At 36.7% G+C, this 22,090-nt stretch overlaps 1 protein-coding gene across 5 annotated transcripts in view; it reads left to right on the top strand.

Annotated features, from left to right (window-relative positions):
* The window catches only part of P4HA1 (prolyl 4-hydroxylase subunit alpha 1), a 101,903-nt gene that overhangs the window by 27,211 nt on the left and 52,602 nt on the right, over window positions 1-22,090 (top strand). For all 5 annotated transcript variants that reach the window (XR_004960041.1, XM_036265739.1, XM_036265738.1 and 2 more), the window contains exons 5-7: window positions 946-1,083; window positions 17,473-17,712; window positions 20,246-20,442. Coding sequence is in view for 4 of the 5 variants with exons in the window: in XM_036265739.1 (XP_036121632.1) it covers window positions 946-1,083; window positions 17,473-17,712; window positions 20,246-20,442 (575 nt within the window). In the remaining variant the exon portion in view is untranslated. The remainder of the gene's footprint in view (window positions 1-945; window positions 1,084-17,472; window positions 17,713-20,245; window positions 20,443-22,090) is intronic.

The following is a 22,090-nucleotide window of genomic DNA, read 5'->3' as shown; positions in this document are numbered from 1 at the left end:
TCCCCATCCCTTCCTATCTTTCTAAAATCAATAAAGAAAAAAAATTCCATGTGGATCTTGTGACTGAGAGTTGGTTTAAAACTAAAAAAGATATGAACTTTAGCCTTCTTTCAACTAGTTGTTCATTTTTACATTTTTATTAACACAAGAATGTCTAGTCCTTTGCTGATCAAAATAGTTGATAAGTACATGAGGGGGAAGGAAAATTTCATACCAAACTCTTGTTGGCAAATGATGACATATTTTAAAAAATTTAAGACGCCTTTTGTTTTGTTGTTTTGGTTCCTTAAGAAGTATTTAGCATCCGTTCTCCTTAAGAGTTATATAGTTACCAGTAATTTGTTTGTTTGGTTTTTGATATATTTTATATACAGAATTTAAAAATTAATATTAAATACTATATTCAATCATTAAATAGATCTAAATATATTTTAATAAGCTAGCTTACTTGGTAGTCTTTAATATGTAATTAATAACTCTTATTCCCCTTAAAGAATTCTACCAAACTTTATGTGTTTATAGTTATATAATGTGTGGCACATGGAAGAAAAAAACAGAATTTAAGAGCATACATTTTACTTACCATCTGTTATCTGAAAGTTTAATTGGTTGCCAATGAATATCATTTTCAAATCCATAAATCTGTTCATTTTTCAAGTTTAGTGGAGGCTATGTTGTATAATTAAAAACTAAATTATGTTAGTTGATCATTATCTACGAATACACAGACATAATTTATGCAGTGACTTCGGGTTAAGCACCATTAGAAAGGGTTAGAGGTATGTCAAGTCTGATTCTGTGTATTTAATTTTTTCTTGTGCATGTGGAACATATTGCAGAAAATTATAATAAAATCAATTTTGAAAAATCTTTGTGAAGACTATATTGGAAATATGAAATCTCCGAGGTTCTAGAGTCTTTTTTTTCTCCCCCTCTTATTTCTAGGTTTTATCTCTAACCTAACCATTCAGAGACAGTATTTCCCTAACGATGAAGATCAGGTTGGGGCAGCCAAAGCTCTGTTGCGTCTCCAGGACACCTACAATTTGGATACAGATACCATCTCAAAGGGTAATCTTCCAGGTAAGAATTCTTCTAGTCTATAAAATACCTATCACCTGTCTTCTCTGTTGAATCCAGTAGTTAATGTAAAAAAGACTTTTGTATTTTAGGATTCTTTATTTATTTATTTAAAACATTTTTTTCCCTTTATTTATTTTTAGAGAGGAAGGGAGAGGGAGAGAGAGATAGAAACATAAGTGAGAGAGAACATCGATTGGCCACCTCCTGCATGCCCCCAATAGGGATTTGGCCCACAACGTGGGCATATGCCCTGACCAGGAATCGAACTGGCACCTCTTGGTGCATGGGTCGATGCTCAACCACTGAGCCACACCAGCCAGGCTGTATTTTAAGATTTTTTACTTCAGTTTGTTTCATAACTGGAGTTATGAACAAACAACCCTCCATTTCTCTAGGTCTTAATAGTTGTGGATAAGCTTCTAGTTTGTTACTTTGAAACTTATAATTATAGAGACTAAACTTAAGTAGGCAATTTTAGCATATAAATTGCCTACTTAATTATTTGGAGAAATTATTATTTCTCCAAATGTTTTTCTTTAGAACACCCAGTGTTTGTATGTAAAGTTATAAGGGAATTGATAATCAAAGTTTTCTGATAATTAAAATCCAAGTCCTTTTGGGTATGCACAGATTTTTAAAGTGTTCTGCAGTATGGAACATCTTGCTTGCTGGCCTGTTTTTTGGAAAACCCCTTTTTTTTAAAGTTACAGCTGACTATTTTGTGATAATTTCCTTTAAAAAGTTTTTTTTTTATCATACAGAAACATATAACAAAATTTACTGTCTTAACCAATTTTAAATGTGCAGTTTAATGGCATTAAGTACATTCACATGGTTGTACAACAATCATCATCATCCATCTCCATAGCTCTTTTGATCTTATAAAATAGAAACTCTGTACCTACTAAACAATAACTCTCATTTCTCCCTTTCCCCAGACCCTGGAAATCATCATTCTACTTTCTGTCTCTTTGATTTTGACTACTCTAAGTACCTCATAAGTGAAATTATACAGTATTTGTCTTTTTGTTACTGGCTTATTTCACTTAGCTTATATAATGTCCTCAAGGGTCATCCATATTATAGCATATGTCAGAATTTTCTTACTTTTTGAAGCTAAGTAATAATCTATTATTTGTGTATACTGCATTTTGCTTATTTATTCATCAGTGGACACTTGGGTTGCTTCCACATTTAGGCTATTGTGAATAATTCTGCTGTGAACATGAGTGTGCACATATCTCTTTATAAAACCCTGCCTTCCATTCTTTGAGTGTATACCCACAATTGGAATTGCTGGGTCATATGGTAATTCTAATTTTTTTTCTTCCTGATCCTCACTGGAGGATATCTCTTCATTTATCTTCAGGTAGAGTGGAAGGGAGGGAGAGAAGGAGAGAGAGAGAAACATCAATGTGAGAGGGACACATCTGCTGGTTACCTCCTGCATGAACCTGACCTGGGTGGTGGCAAACAGTAATCGAGGTATGTGCCTCTGGCCAGAATCGAAACCGTGACTCATTGGTCTGTGGGCCAACACTCCACTGCTGAGCCAAACCAGCCAGGGCTGGTAATTCTATTTTTAATTTTTTGAGGAACCACCATACTATTTTCCATAATAGATATACTACTGTACATTCCCACCAACAATGCACAATTTCTCAACATCCTTGCCAACCCTTGCTATTTTCTTTTTGGATAGTAACCATCCTAATAGATGTGACGGTGGTATCTTGTTATAGTTTTACATTTCTCTAATTATCAGTGATGTTGAATGTCTTTTCATGTGCTTAGCAGCCATTTGTATAGTTGCTTTGGAGATATGTATATTCAAATCATTAGTTCACTTTTTAATAGTATTTGTTTTTCTGTTGTTAAATTTTAGGAGTTCTCTACATATTCTGGATATTAATTCCTTAGGCGATATATGATTTAGAAATATTTCCTCCCATTCTGTGTGTTGCCTTTTTACCCTGTTGATATTGTTTTTTTTGATGTACAGATTATAAAATTTTCATTAGTCCAATTTGTTTATTTTTTCTTTTATTTCCTGTGCTTTTAGGATCATGTATAAGAAATCATTGTCCAATCCATTGTTGTGAAGCTTTATTTTTTGAAATCCTCACCCTAGGATATTTTTCCATTTATCTCCAGATAGAATGGGAGGGAGGGAGAGAGAGAGAAAGAAACATCAACGTGAGAGAGACACATCGATTGGTTGCCTCCTGCACGACCCCTACCAGGGCTGGGGACCAAATTACAGCCAAGGTACGTGCCCTTGACTGGAATAGAAACCTTGACTCTTTGGTCTGCAGGCTGATTCTCTAACCACTGGGCCAAACCGGCCAGGGCTGTTGTGAAGCTTTTGTCTTGTGTTTTCCAAGAGTTTTATTGTTTTAGGTCTTACATTTAGGTCCTTGATTAATTTTGAGTTAATTTTTGCATATGGTGTTATGTAAGGGTCCAACTTAATTTTTTTGCATGTATACATCCAGTTTTCCCAGCACTATTTGTTGAAAAGACTGTCCTTTCCCCATCAAATTGTCTTGACACCCTTTTCAAAAATCATTTGATCTACATATGAGGGTTTATTTCTGGGCTCTATTGATCTATATGTCTGTCTTTATGACAGTACTGTTCTGTATTTATGACTGTAGCTGTGTAGTAAGTTTTGAAATCAGGAAGTATGAACCCTTCAGTTTTGTTCTTTTTAAAGATTGTTTTGGCTATTTGGCATCCCTTGAGATTCCATATGAGTTTTAGGATGGGTTTTTTTCTATTTCTGTAAAAAATGTCATTGGGATTTTGATGCGGGTTGTATTGAATCTGTAGATTGCTTTAGGTGGTAATTTACATCTTAAAAATATAAACGTTCCAATCCATTTATGTCTTCTTTAATTTCAGCAATGTTTTAGTTTTCATTGTACAGTTCTTCATTTCTTTGGTTAATTCCTAAGTATTTTATTTTTAGAATTGTTTTAGTAATTATTTTTTAAGATTATACATTGATGTAAGAAATGCAACTGATTTTTGTGTATTGACTTTGTATCCTGCTACTATCACCAGTCATGTATGCGAGTTCCCATTTCTTCATATCCTTGCCTATCCTTGGTTTTGTCAGATTAAAACTGTAGCAGTTTAGATGTATGTGGGTGAGAGTTGGAGGGAAGGAGGGTTTTTAAAAATTGTACCCTCCCAAGAAAACCCAGAGAAAAGCAATTTCAGTGGACTTATATTGATGTCATGTAACTCCTTCATTTGTTTCATCTATGTCGTTTTCCTCTTTGGATGTATCTTTTGTAATGCTTTGTTAATATTTTAATGTAAAATCTTGTAAGTATATGCATTGGCATCAATGATATCTTTATAGTTCATATAGACTATTCCTTTAGTTTCATGTTGTTCCTAACCCTGATTTGTTGACTAGATCCATATCTTACAAAGGTATCATACTTTTCTTTTTTTTAGCTCTAATTTGGGTGGGTGGAGGGTATGGAAAATGTCTTACAGGAAAATTTTATTTACTTCAGGTGGGATTTGAATGTTCACACTCTGGGTCACTTGCATCACTCTCTGGGTGAACTGATACTGTTACTAGACCAAGGAGTAGATTCCCCACAAGTCTCTGGGGCTCACTCAGCTATGAGTGTGTCCTGCCACATATGCATGACACTAGCTTCCCAAATATATACATTTTAAACATGTTTCTCTCACACAAATCAAGTCTTTATCCACTAAGTATTCCTGTGAAGTATAAGAATTTTTATTTTATTTATTTATTTATTTATTTATTTAATTAATTTATTTATTTTTACCCCTCACCCGAGGATATTTTTCTGTTTATCTTCAGGTAGAGAGAGAGAGAAAGGGAGAGACAGAGAGAAACATCGACATGAGAGGGACACATCGACTGGTTGCCTCCCGCATGACCCCAGTCAGGGCCGGGGATGAACTGTAACCGAGGTACGTGCTCTTGGCTGGAACTGAACCCGGTACTCATTGGTCCATGGGTCGATGCTCTGCCACTGAGCCAAACTAGCCAGGGCAGTATAAGAATTTTTAAATTAAATGTCCTAGTTTATAGTTGAACAACAAAGTGTATTTCTTTCTTTTTCTTTATTGATTTTAGAGAGAGAAGGAGAGAGAGAGGTAGAAACATTGATGAGAGAGAACATCGATTGGCCACCTCCTGCATGACCCCCACTGGGGATCGGGGCCACAACCCAGGCATGTGCCCTGACTGGGAATCAAACTGGCAACCTCTTGGTGTACGGGTTGACCCTCAACCACTGAGCCACACTGCCTGGTCTCTATTTTTTATTTTTTTAAATCCTCACTTGAGGATATTTTTTCATTTATTTTCAGACAGAGGAGGGAGGGAGGGAGAGAGAGAGAAACATTGACGTAAGAAAGACACATCAATTGGTTGCCTCCTGCATGATACCGACCAGGGCTGGGGACTGAACCGCATCTGAGGTTGCCCTTGACCAGAACTGGACCCACAACTCTTTGGTTTGCAGGTCAAAGTTATTCTTTGTTCTCATCAAACTCTTATGTGCCCCGTATGAAAGTTTTTTATAGTCGTTTTCTGCCAACATCATTTTCCATATCTCATTTTCTTTATCTTCTTGTCCATTTGCTTTTCCTTCTCGTGTTCTCTATTTTGGAAATAGCCTTCCCTTTCAGATGCCGCATCACTTCTTTTTCATTTTCTTTTAAGAATCTGACTCCAGCCCAGCCCGTGTGGCTCAGTGGATTGAGCATTGTCCCATGGACTGAGAGGTCCTGGTTCAATTCCCGGTCAGGGCACTGCCTGGGCTGCGGGTTTGATCCCCAGTGGGGGACGTGCAGGAGGCAGCTGATCAATGTTTCTTTCTCACATCGATGTTTCTTTTTTTTTTTTTATCCTCACCCAAGGACTTTTTTTTTTTTTTTGATATTTTGTTCAGATAGAGTGGGAGGGGGAGAGAGAAAGAGAACATGAAAGGGACACATTGAGTGGTTGTCACCCACACAACCCAACCAGGGCCAGGGACAAACTGCAACTGAGGTACGTGCCCTTAGCGGGAACCGAACCCAGGTCTCTCAGGACTGCAGGCCGACGCTCTAACCGCTGAGCCAAACCAGCCAGGGCCTCACATCGATTTTTCTATTTCTCTCTCCCTCTAAAAAATCAATAAAAACATATATATATACACACACACACACACACACACACACACACACACACACATATGTAATCTGATTTCTAAGCATTCTGCATTTAATAATTGTGAATAGATCAGTAAGATAAGCAGAGATAATTTAACTACCAAAGCAGAATAGCTGAAGATCATCTACTATGTCCATATACTTTCTTTTTTCTTTTCTTTTTTTTTTTATCCTCACCTGAGGACATTTTTGCATTTTTTGTTCAGGTAGAGTAGGAGAGAGAGAGAGGAACAGAGAGAGAGAAACATCGATGTGAAGGGACACACCGAGTGGTTGCCACCTGCACAACCGACCAGGGCCGGGGACAAACTGCAACCGAGGTACGTGCCCTTAGCGGGAACCGAACCCGGTTCTCTCAGGACCGCAGGCCGACGCTCTAACCGCTGAGCCAAACCGGCCAGGGCTGTCCATATACTTTCAAATAATGTTGCCAGAATATCAGGTCATGTAAAAAATATTACTGGTGCTACCTACATGTATTAATGGCATACTGTTCTTTTATGTCTTTTGCATGTCCCTAAGGAAAACATTCCTGATTGCTGCGTTGTAAGCTCTTCTTAGAACTGTATACCAGTTCTCATAACTGGAAAATAATAGGAGAGAGTCAAAATGTAATACGTTACTTTGGTTTCTGGAATTGCATCATGTTAAACTATTGCTAAATTTCTTGGTATCCTTTCCTAGAGGAGTGTGGAGGAAACAGTTAAGGGAAAAGTATCAAAATGTGGGTTTTTAATCTTAATTTTAGGAATACACTGATAAGGAGGCAAAAAATATATATATAGGTAGTTGTATGATTTAAATTTTAAATACTTGATTGTGCTGATTAGTGTGATCCTTCGCTGCATACACCTCCATGCAGGACTCTTCATGCTACTGGAATACAGACGAGGGCATACTTTCCATCAGACAGTGATGTCTGATCAGTAGCAAAATATGCTCATGACTTTACTTCCTCTTAATTTATTTCTCATAAACTCCTCTTCTGCTAGTCTTTACAAAAAAATATCTTGCCTTGGCTGGTGTGGCTTAGTTGGTTGGGCATCCTCCTGTGCACCAAAAGTTTTCTGGTTCGATTTCCGGTCAGGGCTCGATCCCCAGGAGGCAGCTGATTGATGTTCCGCTCTCACATTAATGTTTCTCTCTCTCCCTCTCCCTTCTTCTTTCTCTAAAAATCAATTTAAAAAAATCATGACACCATGGGCTATAGCTAAGTTTGGTTGTAGCCAATTTAGTGATTCTTTGAAATGTATTGAATCAGTCCTAGCCAGTTTGCTAAGTGGTTAGAGCATCAGGCTACGGACCAGTGAGTCACGGGTTCAATTCTGGTCAAGGGCATGTACCTCAGTTGCAGTTAGTCCCTGGCCCTGGTCGGGGTTGTGCAGGAGGCAACCAGTTGATGTGTCTCTCTCACATTAATGTTTCTCTCTCTCCCTCCGTCCCACTCTATCTGAACAACAAAAACAAAAACCAATGAAGTGTATTGACTCAAAATTTATTAAGGAATACACCATTGTGTTCCTTTTTTCTATCAATTTCCTTTGTGCTATCATCAGACACTTAAATAAATGTATAAGGTTATGCCTGTTTATTTTTTATTTTTAAATTTAATATTTTTTGTTCATTCTTACCTAAGGATATTTTCCCATTGATTTTTAGATAGAACAGAAGGGAGGGAGGTAGAGATAGAGAGAAAAAAACATCAATGTGAGAGACACATTGATTGGTTGCCTCCCATACAACCCTGATCAGGGCCAAGAATCAAACCTGCAACCCAGGTATGTGCCCTTGACCTGGAATTGAACCCAAGACCCTTCAGTTGCTGGGCTGACGCTCTAACCGTTGAGCCAAACAGGCCAGGGCAAGATTATGTCTGTTTTATCAGAGAAAATGTAGTTTAGTCTGCTTTTGACCAATAGTTTCTTTTAAAATCTTTACCCTTTGGGAAGCATGACTTGTAGCACAATACTGATTTATTCTCAGGAGTATATATTCAAAGGGAAACTCAAGTAAGTAGTATTTATTCTCCATTATCTAATTTTATTTTATATTTTTACATACCAGTCATTTTCTTTTTGTGTGTGTGTGTGTGTGTCAGAAAGTCAATTATGTGATTTTTTTTTTTATCCTCACCTGAGGACATTTTTGCATTTATCTTCAGATAGAGCGGGAGGGTGAGAGGGAAGAAGAGAGAGAGAGAAACTTTGATGTGAGAGAGACACATCAACTGTCTGCCACCCACATGACCCCAATCGGGACCGGGGACAAACTACAATGGAAGTATGTACCCTTAGCGGGAACTGAACCCAGTTTTCTCTGGTCTGCAGGCAGATGCTCTAACCGCTGAGCAAAACTGGTCAGGGCTTTTTAAAGTATGTTTTTATTGAATTTTTTAGAGAGAGAGGAAGGGAGAGAGACAGAAACATTGATGTGAGAGAAGATACATGGATTGGCTGCCTCCTGCATGCCCCTCACTGGGGATCAAGCCCACAACCTAGGCATGTGCCCTGACCGGGAATTGAGTTGGAATTTATCAGTCTATGGGACGACACTCAATCCACTGAGCCACACCGACCTGGCAATTATGTGATTTTCTTTATACAGCATAAAAAGAGCTGTGGAGGACATGACTTTCTTTTTTTTTTTTTTATGTTATTTATAAAACATTTTATTATGGAAAATATCAAAGATAAAAAATAAATAAAGGAAGTGACATGATGCACATCCAGTTATCCATCCTTACCCAACTTCAGAAGTTTTTAATGCTTTGCCACTCATGGTTTCTCTGTTCCCTCCACTTTTTTGTTGTTGCTGGACTGTTTTAAAAGCAAATCTTAGACATCATGTCACTTAATCTGTTGGTAATTAATTCAGTATGGTCCTTTTTTCAGTCCTCACCAAGGATAATGTTTTTGTTGATTTTCAGAGAGAGATGAGGGAAGGGAGAGAGAGAGAGAGAGAGAGAAACATTGATTGGTTGCCTCCTGTATGTGTCCCAACTGGGAATTGAACCCATGACCTAGGTATGTGCTCTGACCAGAAATCAAACTCACAGCCTTTTGATGTATGGGACAACACTCCAACCAACTGAGCCACCCAGCCAGGGCAATTAGGTCATTTTTAAAAATAACCTAGCTGCTTACTGTTATCCTAGCCAACTGACAGTGTTGTCTTAATATAATTCAATATTTAGTCAATAGATTCTCTGGTGATCTTAAAGATGTCCTTTTAGAGTTGCATATTTTGGTTATGTCTCTTAAATCTCTTATTTTCCCTTCTCCTCCTCCTAACCCCCATTCCATTGATTAGTTGGAAAAACCTGGGCATATGCTCTGTGGAATGCATCACATTCTGGAGTTGCCTGATTTCTTCTTTTTTGTTGTTTAACTTGTTTTGCTAACTCCCCCGTGTGTTTCCTGCAAACTGGTTAGAGCTTGAGGCTTGATTGTGCTTAAGTTAACTCCATAGGTGGCGCTCTGAACTTTCTGTTGAATTGCATGATCTGATATCACACTTTTTGTGATGCTAATTAATGAGTAGCTTTGGCCCTGGCTGGTTTGGCTCAGCGGTTAGAGCGTTGACCTGCAGTCTAGAGAGATCTGGGTTCGGTTTCCGCTAAGGGCATGTACCTTGGTTGCAGTTTGTCCCTGGCCCTGGTTGGGTTGTGTGGGTGGCAACCACTCGATGTGTCCCTTTCACGTTGATGTTTCTCTCTCTCTCCCTCTCTCACCCTCTCTCTCCCTCCTGCTTGCTCCCACTCTATCTGAACAAAAAAATGGAAAAAAATGTCTTCAGGTGAGGATTAAAAAAAAATGAGTAGCTTTGGTGATGGGAGACTGTTACCTCCATATAAAGTTCTCAAAGTTTTCCATGAATTTCTTCTGATGGGTTTGGCAGCCTTTGATCATTGCCCGGAACTATTTCATGAGGGCTTGCAAAATGGTGATTTGTCTCATTCCATCATTCCATCTACTTTTATTATCTGGAATTCTGTAAATAAGAACTTTATTGCAGGAACCATTTGGTTACCCTGAACTATATAATTTATGCATGAGAGGCAAGATAAATCTTTATTCTTTATCTTGTATCCGTTTTTAGAGTTGATGTCATAATAACTTTCAGTAGTGACTAGTGACTTTTATCTGAAGTATCATTATGAACTCACAGATTTTTATATATATTTTTGTATTTCAATTCATTATATTCATTATTTTATTTGATGTTCGGATTATCTCACTTTAAGTCAGTGGGGTCCTCTTTAAATTGACTAATTTGTCTTTCTGAAATGATTTCATTATTCTTTGCTAGCAAGGAAGCTTTTTTGCATACTTTCAGTTTTTTTCCAGGCTTACCTTATAAATTTCTATCCTAGAGCAGGAATTAGGTATTTCTATAATGAGCCTTGATTCTTTTTATTTTTACTTTTTAAAATATGTTTTTATTGATTTTTGAGAGAGATAGAAACATCAGTGTGAGAGAGAAACATTGATCAGCTGCCTCCTGCATCCCTCCCCACTGGGAATCAAACCAAGGCCTCCCATTTCATGAGATGACACTCAATCCACTGAGCCACACTGGCCTGGCAAGCCTTAATTCTTTTTAATGGGTAATGACATTTAGGGAGCAGAGTCTAGCTAGGTTCTGGGGATGTTTATTGTTATTGTGTTTGTCATTGATTCTAGATATTTTCAATGGATAGAGATATGTAAGTTTATATTATTAATTTCAATTCAAATTTAAAATGACAAATTTAGACTTATCTATCTCTTTTGTGTTGAAACTTGGTTCCAGTGACGTTAACATAATTATCTCTTTGTATTACCTATAATATGCCTAAAATAACTTCAAAATAAGAGTACCTATATTATTAGTAACATTAAGGCTAATGACTGCAGTTTACTTCTTTGTACTTTTTATCCTTAGAATATATTATACTAGATATGATCAAAGTATTATTTTAAAAACACATGAAGTGCCCTTGGCTGGTTTGTCTCAGTGGTAGAGCATCAGCCTGCAGACCAATGTGTCTCGGTGAGATTCCGGCCAAGGGCAGTACCTCAGTTGCAGTTCGTCCCTGGCCCTGGTCAGGGTCATGTGGGAGGCAACCATTCGATGTGTCCCTCTCACATCGATGTTTCTCTCCCCCTTTCTCTCCTTCTTTTCCCGCCTACTCTATCTGAAGATAAACAGAAAAATATCCTTGAGTAGGGATTTAAAAAAATGAAAAAAGTAAAAATAAAAACACATGAAGTAATTTACTTATTTGTGTAGTTATGCCCTAAATATATTATACAGTTGGATTTATTTATTTCAATATTTTTTCTCTGATTTTTGGGGGTTATATTTCTATTTTATTATTATTAGTTTTATGTATTTATTTATTTATCTATTTTTGGTTACAAACCTAGGAGTGAAATGGCTGGGTTGCTGGATAGGTGTATATTTAACTTTTAAGAAACTGCCCAATTGTTGTACCATTTTATATTCCTATCATCAGTGTATAAGAAGAGTTCTAGTTCTTCCACATATTTGCTAACACTTGGTATATATATTTTTAATCTTAGTCAATCTAATGAATGTGTAGTGGTATCTCATTGTGGTTTTAATTTGCACTATTTATACATATGTCACTACTGATGATGTTGAACATTTTGTGTTTAGTAGTCATTCATACTTCTTCTTTGGCGAAGAGTCTGTTCATATCATTTTGAGTTCTAAGAGTTCTCTGTTTTGGATTTAAGTCCCTAATTAGATAAATGTGTTGTGAACAGTTTTAACCAGTCCTTTGTCTTTTATGTTTTCATATTAGTGGCTTTCAAAGAACAAAAGTTTTACATTTTGATAATATTTAATTATCAATGTTTTTTTCTTTTTTGGGTAGTACTTTTGGTGTCATATCTAAGAAATCTTTGCCTTCCCTAAAGTCTCATATGTTTTTTCCTTTTCTAGAAGTTTTATAGTTTCAGATTTCACACCAAGGTATAACAGGTATTTTGAGTTGATTTTTTTTTTTTTTTTTTTTTAGGGTAGGCAGTAAGGATCAGTAGTATGGTTTTGTTTAATATGAACACTCAGTTGGTTGAATAGCATTTATTGAAAAGACTTTCCTTTCTCCTATTGAATTGCCTTGGCATCTTGGTCAGAAATCACTTGATCTATCTTGACTTTATTCTGTTCCATTGACCTATATGTCTATCATTACACACCACCAAACAGTCCAAATTACTATAGTAAGTAATAACATTACATATATAAATATAAAGTAAGCTTTATAAAGTATTGAAATCGAATAGAGTAAGTCCTCCATGTATTCTTAAAATTGCTTTGGTTATTTTAAATTCTTTGAATTTCCTTATAAATCTTAAGATCAGCATGTTAGTTTCTATAAAATGTCTGTAGGATTTTGACTGCGATTGTGTTGCATCTTGGAGACAATTTGGGCAGCATTGCCATTTTAATTATATAGAATTTTCTGATCCATGAAAATGCTATATCTCTCCATTTGTTTAGGTCAGAGGAGTTGAGGTAGGAGACCAGATATTTTAACATTAATGTTAAACCACCATGAATCAATCTCACAGTTATTGTTCCACCATTGATATCACAAGTTGGGAAAAATTCTCCTTCTCCCCTCCCAAACCCCTCTTTTTCCCCCTTCTCTCTCTCTTTTTTTGTCCTTCTACATCTTTTTTTACTGAAAAATTTATCACAGGCTCAGTTTAATTCATATCCTATCTTGGTTCTTGTCTACTGTTCAAAATTTTTATGTTGTTTCAGTTTCTAAATATTTAATATATTTAGAAATGTATTGACAATGAAATTCGATAACATTGTCCAGTATAGAAACATGAAACTTGGTAGCATAGTGGAAAATATATCCATTTTGGGGTCTGACATAATACCTTTTTCATTGGATTGCCATGAGATTCAAATGAGGTAAAACCATGTGAAAGCTAAAACAGCAAAATGTTGTTATTAATGTTTTTACTGATAAAGAGTCACCTAAATAACTTTAAAAAATGAGATATAATTGATATATAACATTGTATTAGTTTTAGGTGTACAACATAATGACTTGATATATGTATATATTGTGAAATGATTACATAATAAGTTAACATCCATCACACAGTTACAAAAATTTTTGTGTGATGAGAACTTTTAAGATCTATTCTCTTAGCAACTTTCAAATATACAATATAGTCTTATTAACTATAGTCACAATTCTGTACATTACATCCCTAGGAGTTATTTGTTTAATAACTGAAAGATCTTTCACCTTTTGACCACCTTCACCCATTTCTCTCATATTATTTGTAATTATGTAAAACTTTTTATATTCTTTTAAAGTTCAAACTATACTAATAAGATTCACTGACAAGTCCCACTTTTATTTCTGAACTCCTTAACCTGTTCCTTTCTTCCTATATGTAACTACCATTGTATTAGTTTTTCTATTTTCATTGTTTCTTTTGGAAAATATAAGCAAATATATATATATATTCTTATTTCCTCTCAACATAAACACAAGGTAGCGTGGTATAAATACTTTCTATACCTTAGTGTTTTAATTTATTGATAAGCCCTATATATCATCTCATCATATATAGGAATCCCTTTTATTTGCTTTTGCAGCTGCATGCTAGTCTGTTTTGTGGAGGCACCACAGATTACTTATTTATTTATCCTCACCTGTGGACATTTTTCCATTTTTTGTTCAGTTAGAGTAAGAGGGGGAGACAGAGAGAGAAACATCGACGTGAGAGAGACACATCGAGTGGTTGCCACCCACACAACCCAACCAGGGCCGGGGACAAACTGCAACCGAGGTACGTGCCCTTAGAGGGAATCGAACCCGGGTCTCTCTGGACCGCAGGCCGACACTCTAACTGCTGAGCTAAACCGGCCAGGGCCTTATTTGTTTATTTTAAATATTTTTTCTTTATTGATTTTAGAAAGAGAGGAAGGGAGAGGGAGAGAGACAGAGACATCAATGAGAGAGAACATCGATTGGCCACCTCCTGCATGCCCCCATTGGGGATTGGGCCCACAACTTGGGCATGTGCCCTGACTGGGAATTGAACTGGAGACCTCTTGGTGCATGGGGTCGATGCTCAGCCACTGAGCCACACCAGCTGGGCAAGCACAGATTATTTAGCCAGGCCCCTGATGATACACATCTGGTTGGTTTAAAGTCTTTTGCTGTTCTAAAAAAGAATGCTGCCAGTAACCTTGTGCATTAGTTATTTACTGTATTTTTGCCAACTGATCTTTGGGATTTTTTTTTATAACTGATGCCATGGAATCAAAGAGTAAATGCATAGGTAATTTTGCTAATATTGTCACAGTTTCCTTCCATAGTGGTTGTATCATTTTGCATTTTTACCAGCAATCTATGAGAGGCCCTGTTTCCCCACAGGATCACCAAAAATGTTTCAAACTTTGAGATTTTTGCCAGTCTGATAGTTTACTTTTCTTTAATATTGATTGGCTCATATGTATACCAATTTATTTGTTTATTATTCTTTCTTGTACCCCAGAGTTTTCTTTTAGAATTATTTTCCTCCTCCTCGAAACATATCTTTAAGAAGCCCTCAAGTGTACTTTGTTTGGCGTGGGATTCTTTGTGTTTCCTGAATCTGAAGTTCCATGTGTTTTAATTCTGGAAAATTGTCCACCATTATTTCTTGAAATGGTGCCTCTCCCAAATTCTATCTATTGTCTTCTGGAACTCCAAGTAGACATAACTAGACATACTTACTTTTTCTTCCTTACTTTTAACTAGCCCTTCATATTTATCTCTCTTCTCTGCTGCAGCCTGGGTCATTAATCCCATGATAATTTATTCAGTTTTCCCTTTGAGGTTTATTATTCTCTTTTTATGTTGTGTCTAATTTGCTGTTAAACTTGACCAATAAGTTTTTATTTCATTGATTATGTTTATCATTTCTGGAAATTTTTTTTTTCCCTACTCAAATCTGACTGGTCTTTTTTGTTTGTTTGTCTGTCTGTTTGTTAATCCTCACCTGAGGGTATATTTTCCACAGATTTTTAGAGAAAGTGAAAGGGCCCTGGCCAGTTTGGCTCAGAGGTTAGAGCGTCGGCCTGCGGTCCAGAGAGACCTGGGTTCGGTTCCCGCTAAGGGCATGTACCTCGGTTGCAGTTTGTCCCCAGCCCTGGTTGGGTTGTGCGGGTGGCAGCCACTCGATGTGTCCCTTTCACGTCGATGTTTCTCTCTCTCTCTTCCTCTCTCTCCCTCTATCTGAACAAAAAATGTCCTCAGGTGAGGATAAAAAAATAAAAAAAAAGACAGTGAAAGGGAGGGAGGGAGAGAGGGAGGTGAAAGAGAGAGGGAGAGAGAAAGAGAGGAGGGAAAGAAACACATCAATGTGAGAGAGACATATAGATTGGTTGCCTCCTGCATGTACCTCGACTGTGGCTGTGGATTGAATCTGCAACCCAGGTACGTGCCCTTGACCAGGAATCAAACCCACGACCCTTAAACATTTTATTCATAGTTATTTTGTGATCTTAATCTGATAACACCACTATCTGAATAACTTGGGGATGTGTCTAATATTGTTTTTTTAATTGTTCCTGCTTATTTTGCTCATAGTGGCTTTTTTTTATTTTTATTATATGCTTTGTAATTTTGGAGTTGTCTGCATTGCTTCAGATTTTGTGTAATATATTTCAAAACCCGAGGTGATATATTTTTTTTTGTAGGGTAGACAGTAAGGATCAATGTTTGATTTTTAAAATATGAATACTTAGTTAGACTTCATGAAAATTAGAACTTCTGTGCTTCAAAGTACAACATCAAGAAAGTGAAAAGACAACCCACAGAGTGGGTAAAGAATATTGGGAAATCATATAAGGAACTCAAATAAGGAACTTCTATCTAGAATATGTAAAGAACTCTAACAATTAACCAATAATAAAAAGAAAAATAACCAAAAATTTAAAAGGGCAAAGGATTTGAATAGACATTTTTCCAGAGATAATATATAAGTGGACAATAAGCATGTGAAAAGATACTCATCATCATTAGGGCAACACAAATCAAAATCATGAGAAATACTACTTCATACTCACCAGAATGGCTATAATAAAAAAGATGGAAAATACATGTATTGGAGAGGGTGTGGAGGAGTTGGAACCCTCAGACATTGCTGTTGGGAGTGTAAAATGGGGTAGCCGCTTTGGAAAATGGTTTAGCAGTTCCTGAAAATGTCAAGCATAGAGTTGCCATAGGACTCAGCAATTCTATTGCTACATATGTACTCGAGCAATGAAAACACTTTTCCACACAAATCTTGTACGCCAATGTTCATGGTACCATTATTCATAAAAGCCAAAGAAGTGGAAACAGTATATCCATGCAGTGGATTATTATTTGGTAATAAAAATGATGATACAACATGGGTGAACCTTAAAAACATTATGCTGAGTGAAAAAGGTCAGTCACGAAAGACCATATGTTTCATGGTATTATTTATATGAAATAACCAGGATAGGCAAATCTTTAAATATACAAAGTAGATTAGAGGTTGTCTAGGTCTTGGATAAGAGGGGGGAGAAAATCAGTAGTCACTGCTAATGGTTACAGGGTTTTTTGGCAGGTGATGAAAATGTTCTAAAGTTAGATTATGGTGATGCTTGCACAACTCTGTGAATATACTAAAAACTATTGTATTTTTTTTAAATGGGTGAACTTTATGGTATGTGAAATTACATATTATTAATGTTCTGGGAAAGGGAAAGAGAAGAAGGGAAGGGAACCAGTTGACAGGTTTGCTTCTCTTCCTATCCTTCGTCTCTTTCCCAGATTGTTGGTTAGGAGAGCGATAGATAAATCTCATGTGATGATTCCTGCTGTGTTAGAAAATTGCACACCTCAACTTAATTAATTGACGTTTCATTTTGATATGGCTGATAATTGAAGTCTTAGGATATCTATGTCCCATGTCCCCTATTGACTGTGTGATTCTTGCCATGTTTCATTACCTTATAAATTTTTCCTCTGTTTATAAATTTAGGATAATTCCTGCTTTTCCTATCTCAGAGGATTGTTGTGAAGTCCAACTGAAAGTGAGATAGCACTTTGAAAGCTGTACAGTCTTAAATTAATGTGGAGTAGTGTTAAGAATCCTAAAGTTCTCTATTTTCTTTCCATAGGAGTAAAACACCAGTCTTATCTAACGGTTGAAGATTGTTTTGAGTTGGGCAAAGTAGCCTATACTGAAGCAGACTATTACCATACAGAACTGTGGATGGAACAAGCACTAAGGCAGCTGGATGAAGGGGAGGTTTCTACCATTGATAAGGTCTCTGTTCTGGATTATTTGAGCTATGCAGTGTACCAGCAGGGAGACCTCGATAAGGCACTTTTGCTCACAAAGAAGCTTCTTGAACTAGGTATGTTAACTTGGCCTAATTCAAGGTTATGGATATATTAGTTTTATATATATGACACTATGTCACCATACAGCTTTGGTACTTTTTGTTAGATTCAAGTGCCTCATTTGTCAGACATACTTAATCCTCTTTCTGATTAGCCTCTAAATAAATGGCAATTAATTTTTTTCACCTAGTACTACATCAGTGGCTGTGTTTCCCTGCTCTGTGCTCTTCGGCAATTTCAAAATTGGACCTAATCTAACTTAATCAAAAATGTTTATATACCATATTGCTATATTAAATATTAGCTAGTTTTCTTTGAAGGATGTTTTTGATTAATTGCATTTCATATTCAAAAATAGTGATTTGAAAGAAATAGATTGAAAATATATTTGATTATCATATTCAAATGATAGAACAATGTAAATATGTTATGAGGATTTTACCACTAGTATTTTAAACAGAGATGTAGCATTTCTGTAAGAATGATCCAGCTACTCTGGCCTGTTTGGCTCAGCAGTTAGAGTGTCGGCCCATGGACCAGAGTGTCCCAGGTTCTGTTCCCACTATGGACGCGTACCTCCGTTGCAGTCTGTCCCTGGCCCCGGTTGGGGTCATGTGGATGACGACCAGTTGATGTGTCTCTCTCACATTGATGTTTCTCTCTCTCTCTCTCCCTCCTGCTCTATCTGAAGATAAATGCAAAAATATCCTCAGGTGAGGATTTAAAAAAAAGAAAAATGATTCAGGGACTGTGTGCATCAGAATTACTTGGATACTTATTACAAATGAAAATTTCTTGATCTCCACCCCAGGCCTACTAAATCCAGAATCTTTGGAGGTGGAGTTGTATGCTACTAGATTCAGGTGGCATTTGGTATATAGTGATCTTTCAAACTTAAAAAAAATTTTTTTTTAAGAATAGATAAACATGTATACATCGAAGAGTGAAACAGTTCAAAAGGATTAGTCATCTGAAAGTGAACTTTTTTGATAATTAGGTTATTTCTTGGTTGAATGAATAAATTGAGATATTAGTTCAAGTTCCCCCCTTTTTTCCCAGTATTTTTAAGTGATTTTTTTTCCACTTGACCTAAAAATCTTTACTCATTGTAGGAAAGTTTTTTGTTTTAAATCCTCACCTGAGGATATTTTTCCATTTATCTTCAGATAGAGTGGGAAGGAGAGAGAGAGAGAGAAAAAAACATTGATGTAAGAGGGACACATCAATTGGTTGCCTCCTGCACAATCCCGACCAGGGCTGGGGATTGAACTGCAGCCTAGGTATGCACCCTTGACCAGAATCGAACCCGAGGCTCTTTGGTCCACAGGCCGATGCTCTAACTGCTGAGCCAAACCGGCCAGGGCATCATTGTAGGAAAGTTTTAAAAATGGAAAAAGATATAGAAGAGTCATCCATAAGCCGATCACCCAAAGATACCTACAAGCTTTATTTGTTTCCTTGTATATTGCCCCTTCATGCACACACTTTCCCCTTTTACAAAATTGGCTCAGGTTATATATCCCAATATATATTATGAGCAGTTTCTCAAAGACAAGTATTTTACAAATAAGGCTAGATTTCCTAAATACTTAACAAATGTCACAAGTGAAGTTTCTACATACTGTTCTGCCTTTTTTATTTGTGTGTGTGGTTGTTGTTTTTTCTCCCGGATGGGTGGAGTAGGTCCTCTTTTCCTCTACTGAAAGATAGCTAAAAATTATGACTAGCAATTCAGAGGTAATTAGTGGATTCTGGCTTAATTGAAAATTATACCTCTAGTTTCTTTTTTCTGTCTCATTTAGAATTTTGGAGCTAAAATCCACTCAGCCCCCTGAAGTAGGCTGTGTTCTTCATTTACAATTTATCTGTGGTAAAGGTTGCTTTTGAACATATACAGTGTCTTCCCCATGGTAATTACATTTCAGTCTCAGAAAAAAACGTTTCCATTGCTTAAAAGAAGAAGAGAAATATTTAAAAAATTCATTTGACATCAAATTGATCATGCATAGTTCCCTTGGCTAATTAGTAAGTTCTCAAAGTAGAAGCAGTAATTGCTACTTTGAAATAAATGGCTACTCTGTCTCCAGAACTCTTTTTTTTTTTTGCATTTATCTTCCAATAGAATGGGAGGGAGAGAGGGAGGAAGAGAAAGAGAGAGAAACATCAATGTGAGACAGACACATCGAGTGGTTGCCACCCACACAACCCCAACCGGGGCCAGGGACAAACTGCAACCGATGTATGTGCCCTTAGCGGGAACCGAACCCAGGACTCTGGTCCACGGGGCCAACGCTCTAACCACTGAGCAAAACCGGCCAGGGTCAGAACTCTTTTTATATAGGATGACTGTATGCCCTGTTTTACGTGGGGCAGTACTAGTTTACACCTGTTGTTTTAGCATAATAATTTTTACTAATACCTTCTTTCACTTTCAAAAGCAGAGTTATTTAGAAGGTGAATTCTATGGCCCTCTATTTTATATGCTTGTAATCTGATGTTTAAACAACTGTAAACTTGCTCATGGACATGTTCTTTCTCTTCTAATAGATCCTGAACATCAGAGAGCTAATGGTAACTTAAAATATTTTGAGTATATAATGGCTAAAGAAAAAGATGCCAATAAGTCTACTTCAGATGACCAATCTGATCAGAAAACCACACTGAAGAAAAAAGGGGCTCCTGTGGATTACCTCCCAGAGAGACAGAAGTACGAAATGCTGTGCCGTGGGGAGGGTATCAAAATGGTAAAGTGGAAAAGCCAATTGTGTGTGTGTGAATGTGTGCATGTGTATTGTTTGTACATAGTTTTAGAGAGAACTTCTTTTATATTTAAGTCTAATGTGATAAAATCAGAATTACTGCATAATGCCTGTCAATCATACACCATTCCAAGCATTTTTGGTAATATTACCCTTTTCATAGATTAAAATCTGAAGGGTCAGATAATTTAAGGGAAGTGATAAAGATTTTTCTTATATCTTTTTAAAAATTTTATTTTAGAGAGAAAGGATATGAGAGAGAGAGAAATATTTATGTGAGAGAGATACATTGATCGGTTGCCTCTGGTACATGCCCCAACCAGGGATAGAACCTGCAACATAGGTATGTGCCCTGACCGAGAATTGAACCCATGACCTTCTAGTGCACAGGCTGATGCTCCAATCAACTGAGCCACACCAGCCTTCTTATATCTTAATGCAAAAGAGATTTCACCAGTCTTAAGTAGAAATAATATACCATTCTAATCCATCCTGTGAAACAGTGGATTCATCTATACAGTAATCTCTTGTGGTTTTGCTTCTAGTCAACCTTGACAGGATTGCTTAGTGAAGTGTTTGTCTATTTTAGAAATATTAAAAATGCATAAAGACTTTCAAGAGACTTTGGTTTTAACATTTATTCTTTAAAATATTAAAATGTGTTTATAAATATCCCTTTGTTTATTGTGTATCTATATTTATGTATTTATAACTTAAGAGAACCAGTACTTTACGATGGTAATAGGTAATAGGCCAAAACAAAAGCTTTCAGGTCTGGGAAACATAGATTTTTGTTCAGCCTTTGGACTTTTTTTTCTTTTCTATCTTCACCTGAGGACAGTTTTCCATTTTTTATTCAGATAGAGCGGGAGGGAGAGGGAGGAAGAGAGAGAGAGAGAAACATCGACGTGAAAGGGACACATCGAGTGGTTGCCACCCGCACAACCCAACCAGGGCCGGGGACAAACTGCAGCCAAGGTACATGCCCTTAGCGGAAACTGAACCCGGGTCTCTGTGGACTGCAGGTCGACGCTCTAACCACTGAGCAAAACCGGCCAGGGCAAGGCACTGGACTTTTTAGAGCCTTTTTACTTTGATGTGCATTATGGATATGGTGTACATTGCATTCCAACATTAACCAATAATGGAGCCCTCTTTTAAGGAATATCATGTGGTACCCATTGTTCAGTTGAATGTGGGCATATGTGGAAGGAAGTGAATTAGTGCATTTCTAAATAAGTATTTTTAAGTGTAAACATTTGAATAGTGTTTAACTTTGTCTCTACTGATAAACTGAAGCTGGGCTTTATGTTTTGGTATTGATGACTTTTTGATATTTTATGATTTACTGTTGACAGCATAACCTCTAACAGCAAATAAGTAGATCATGTCTATGTTGATACCTTTGAGTGCTTTAAGTCCTGTTAGAATAAGCCTACTTTTGCTTTGGGAGCTAATAAGTAAAGACAAGGATAATAATAACACATCCAGATATTTTAGTATTTTTTGAAGATAAGGACTGTTAAAGAAAACAAAAAACAAAAACACAAGACCATTATCACCCCTAAAAAAATTCACAGTGGTTCCATAATATCATCAAATATCTAGTTAATTGTTCAGATTTCTAATAGTG

This window comes from Molossus molossus, unplaced genomic scaffold, assembly GCF_014108415.1.
Source record: "Molossus molossus isolate mMolMol1 unplaced genomic scaffold, mMolMol1.p scaffold_m16_p_17, whole genome shotgun sequence".
NCBI classification, from domain to species: domain Eukaryota; kingdom Metazoa; phylum Chordata; class Mammalia; order Chiroptera; family Molossidae; genus Molossus; species Molossus molossus.
The sequence above is the reverse complement of the archived record's forward strand: the minus strand, read 5'-3'. Positions and strand labels throughout refer to the sequence as shown.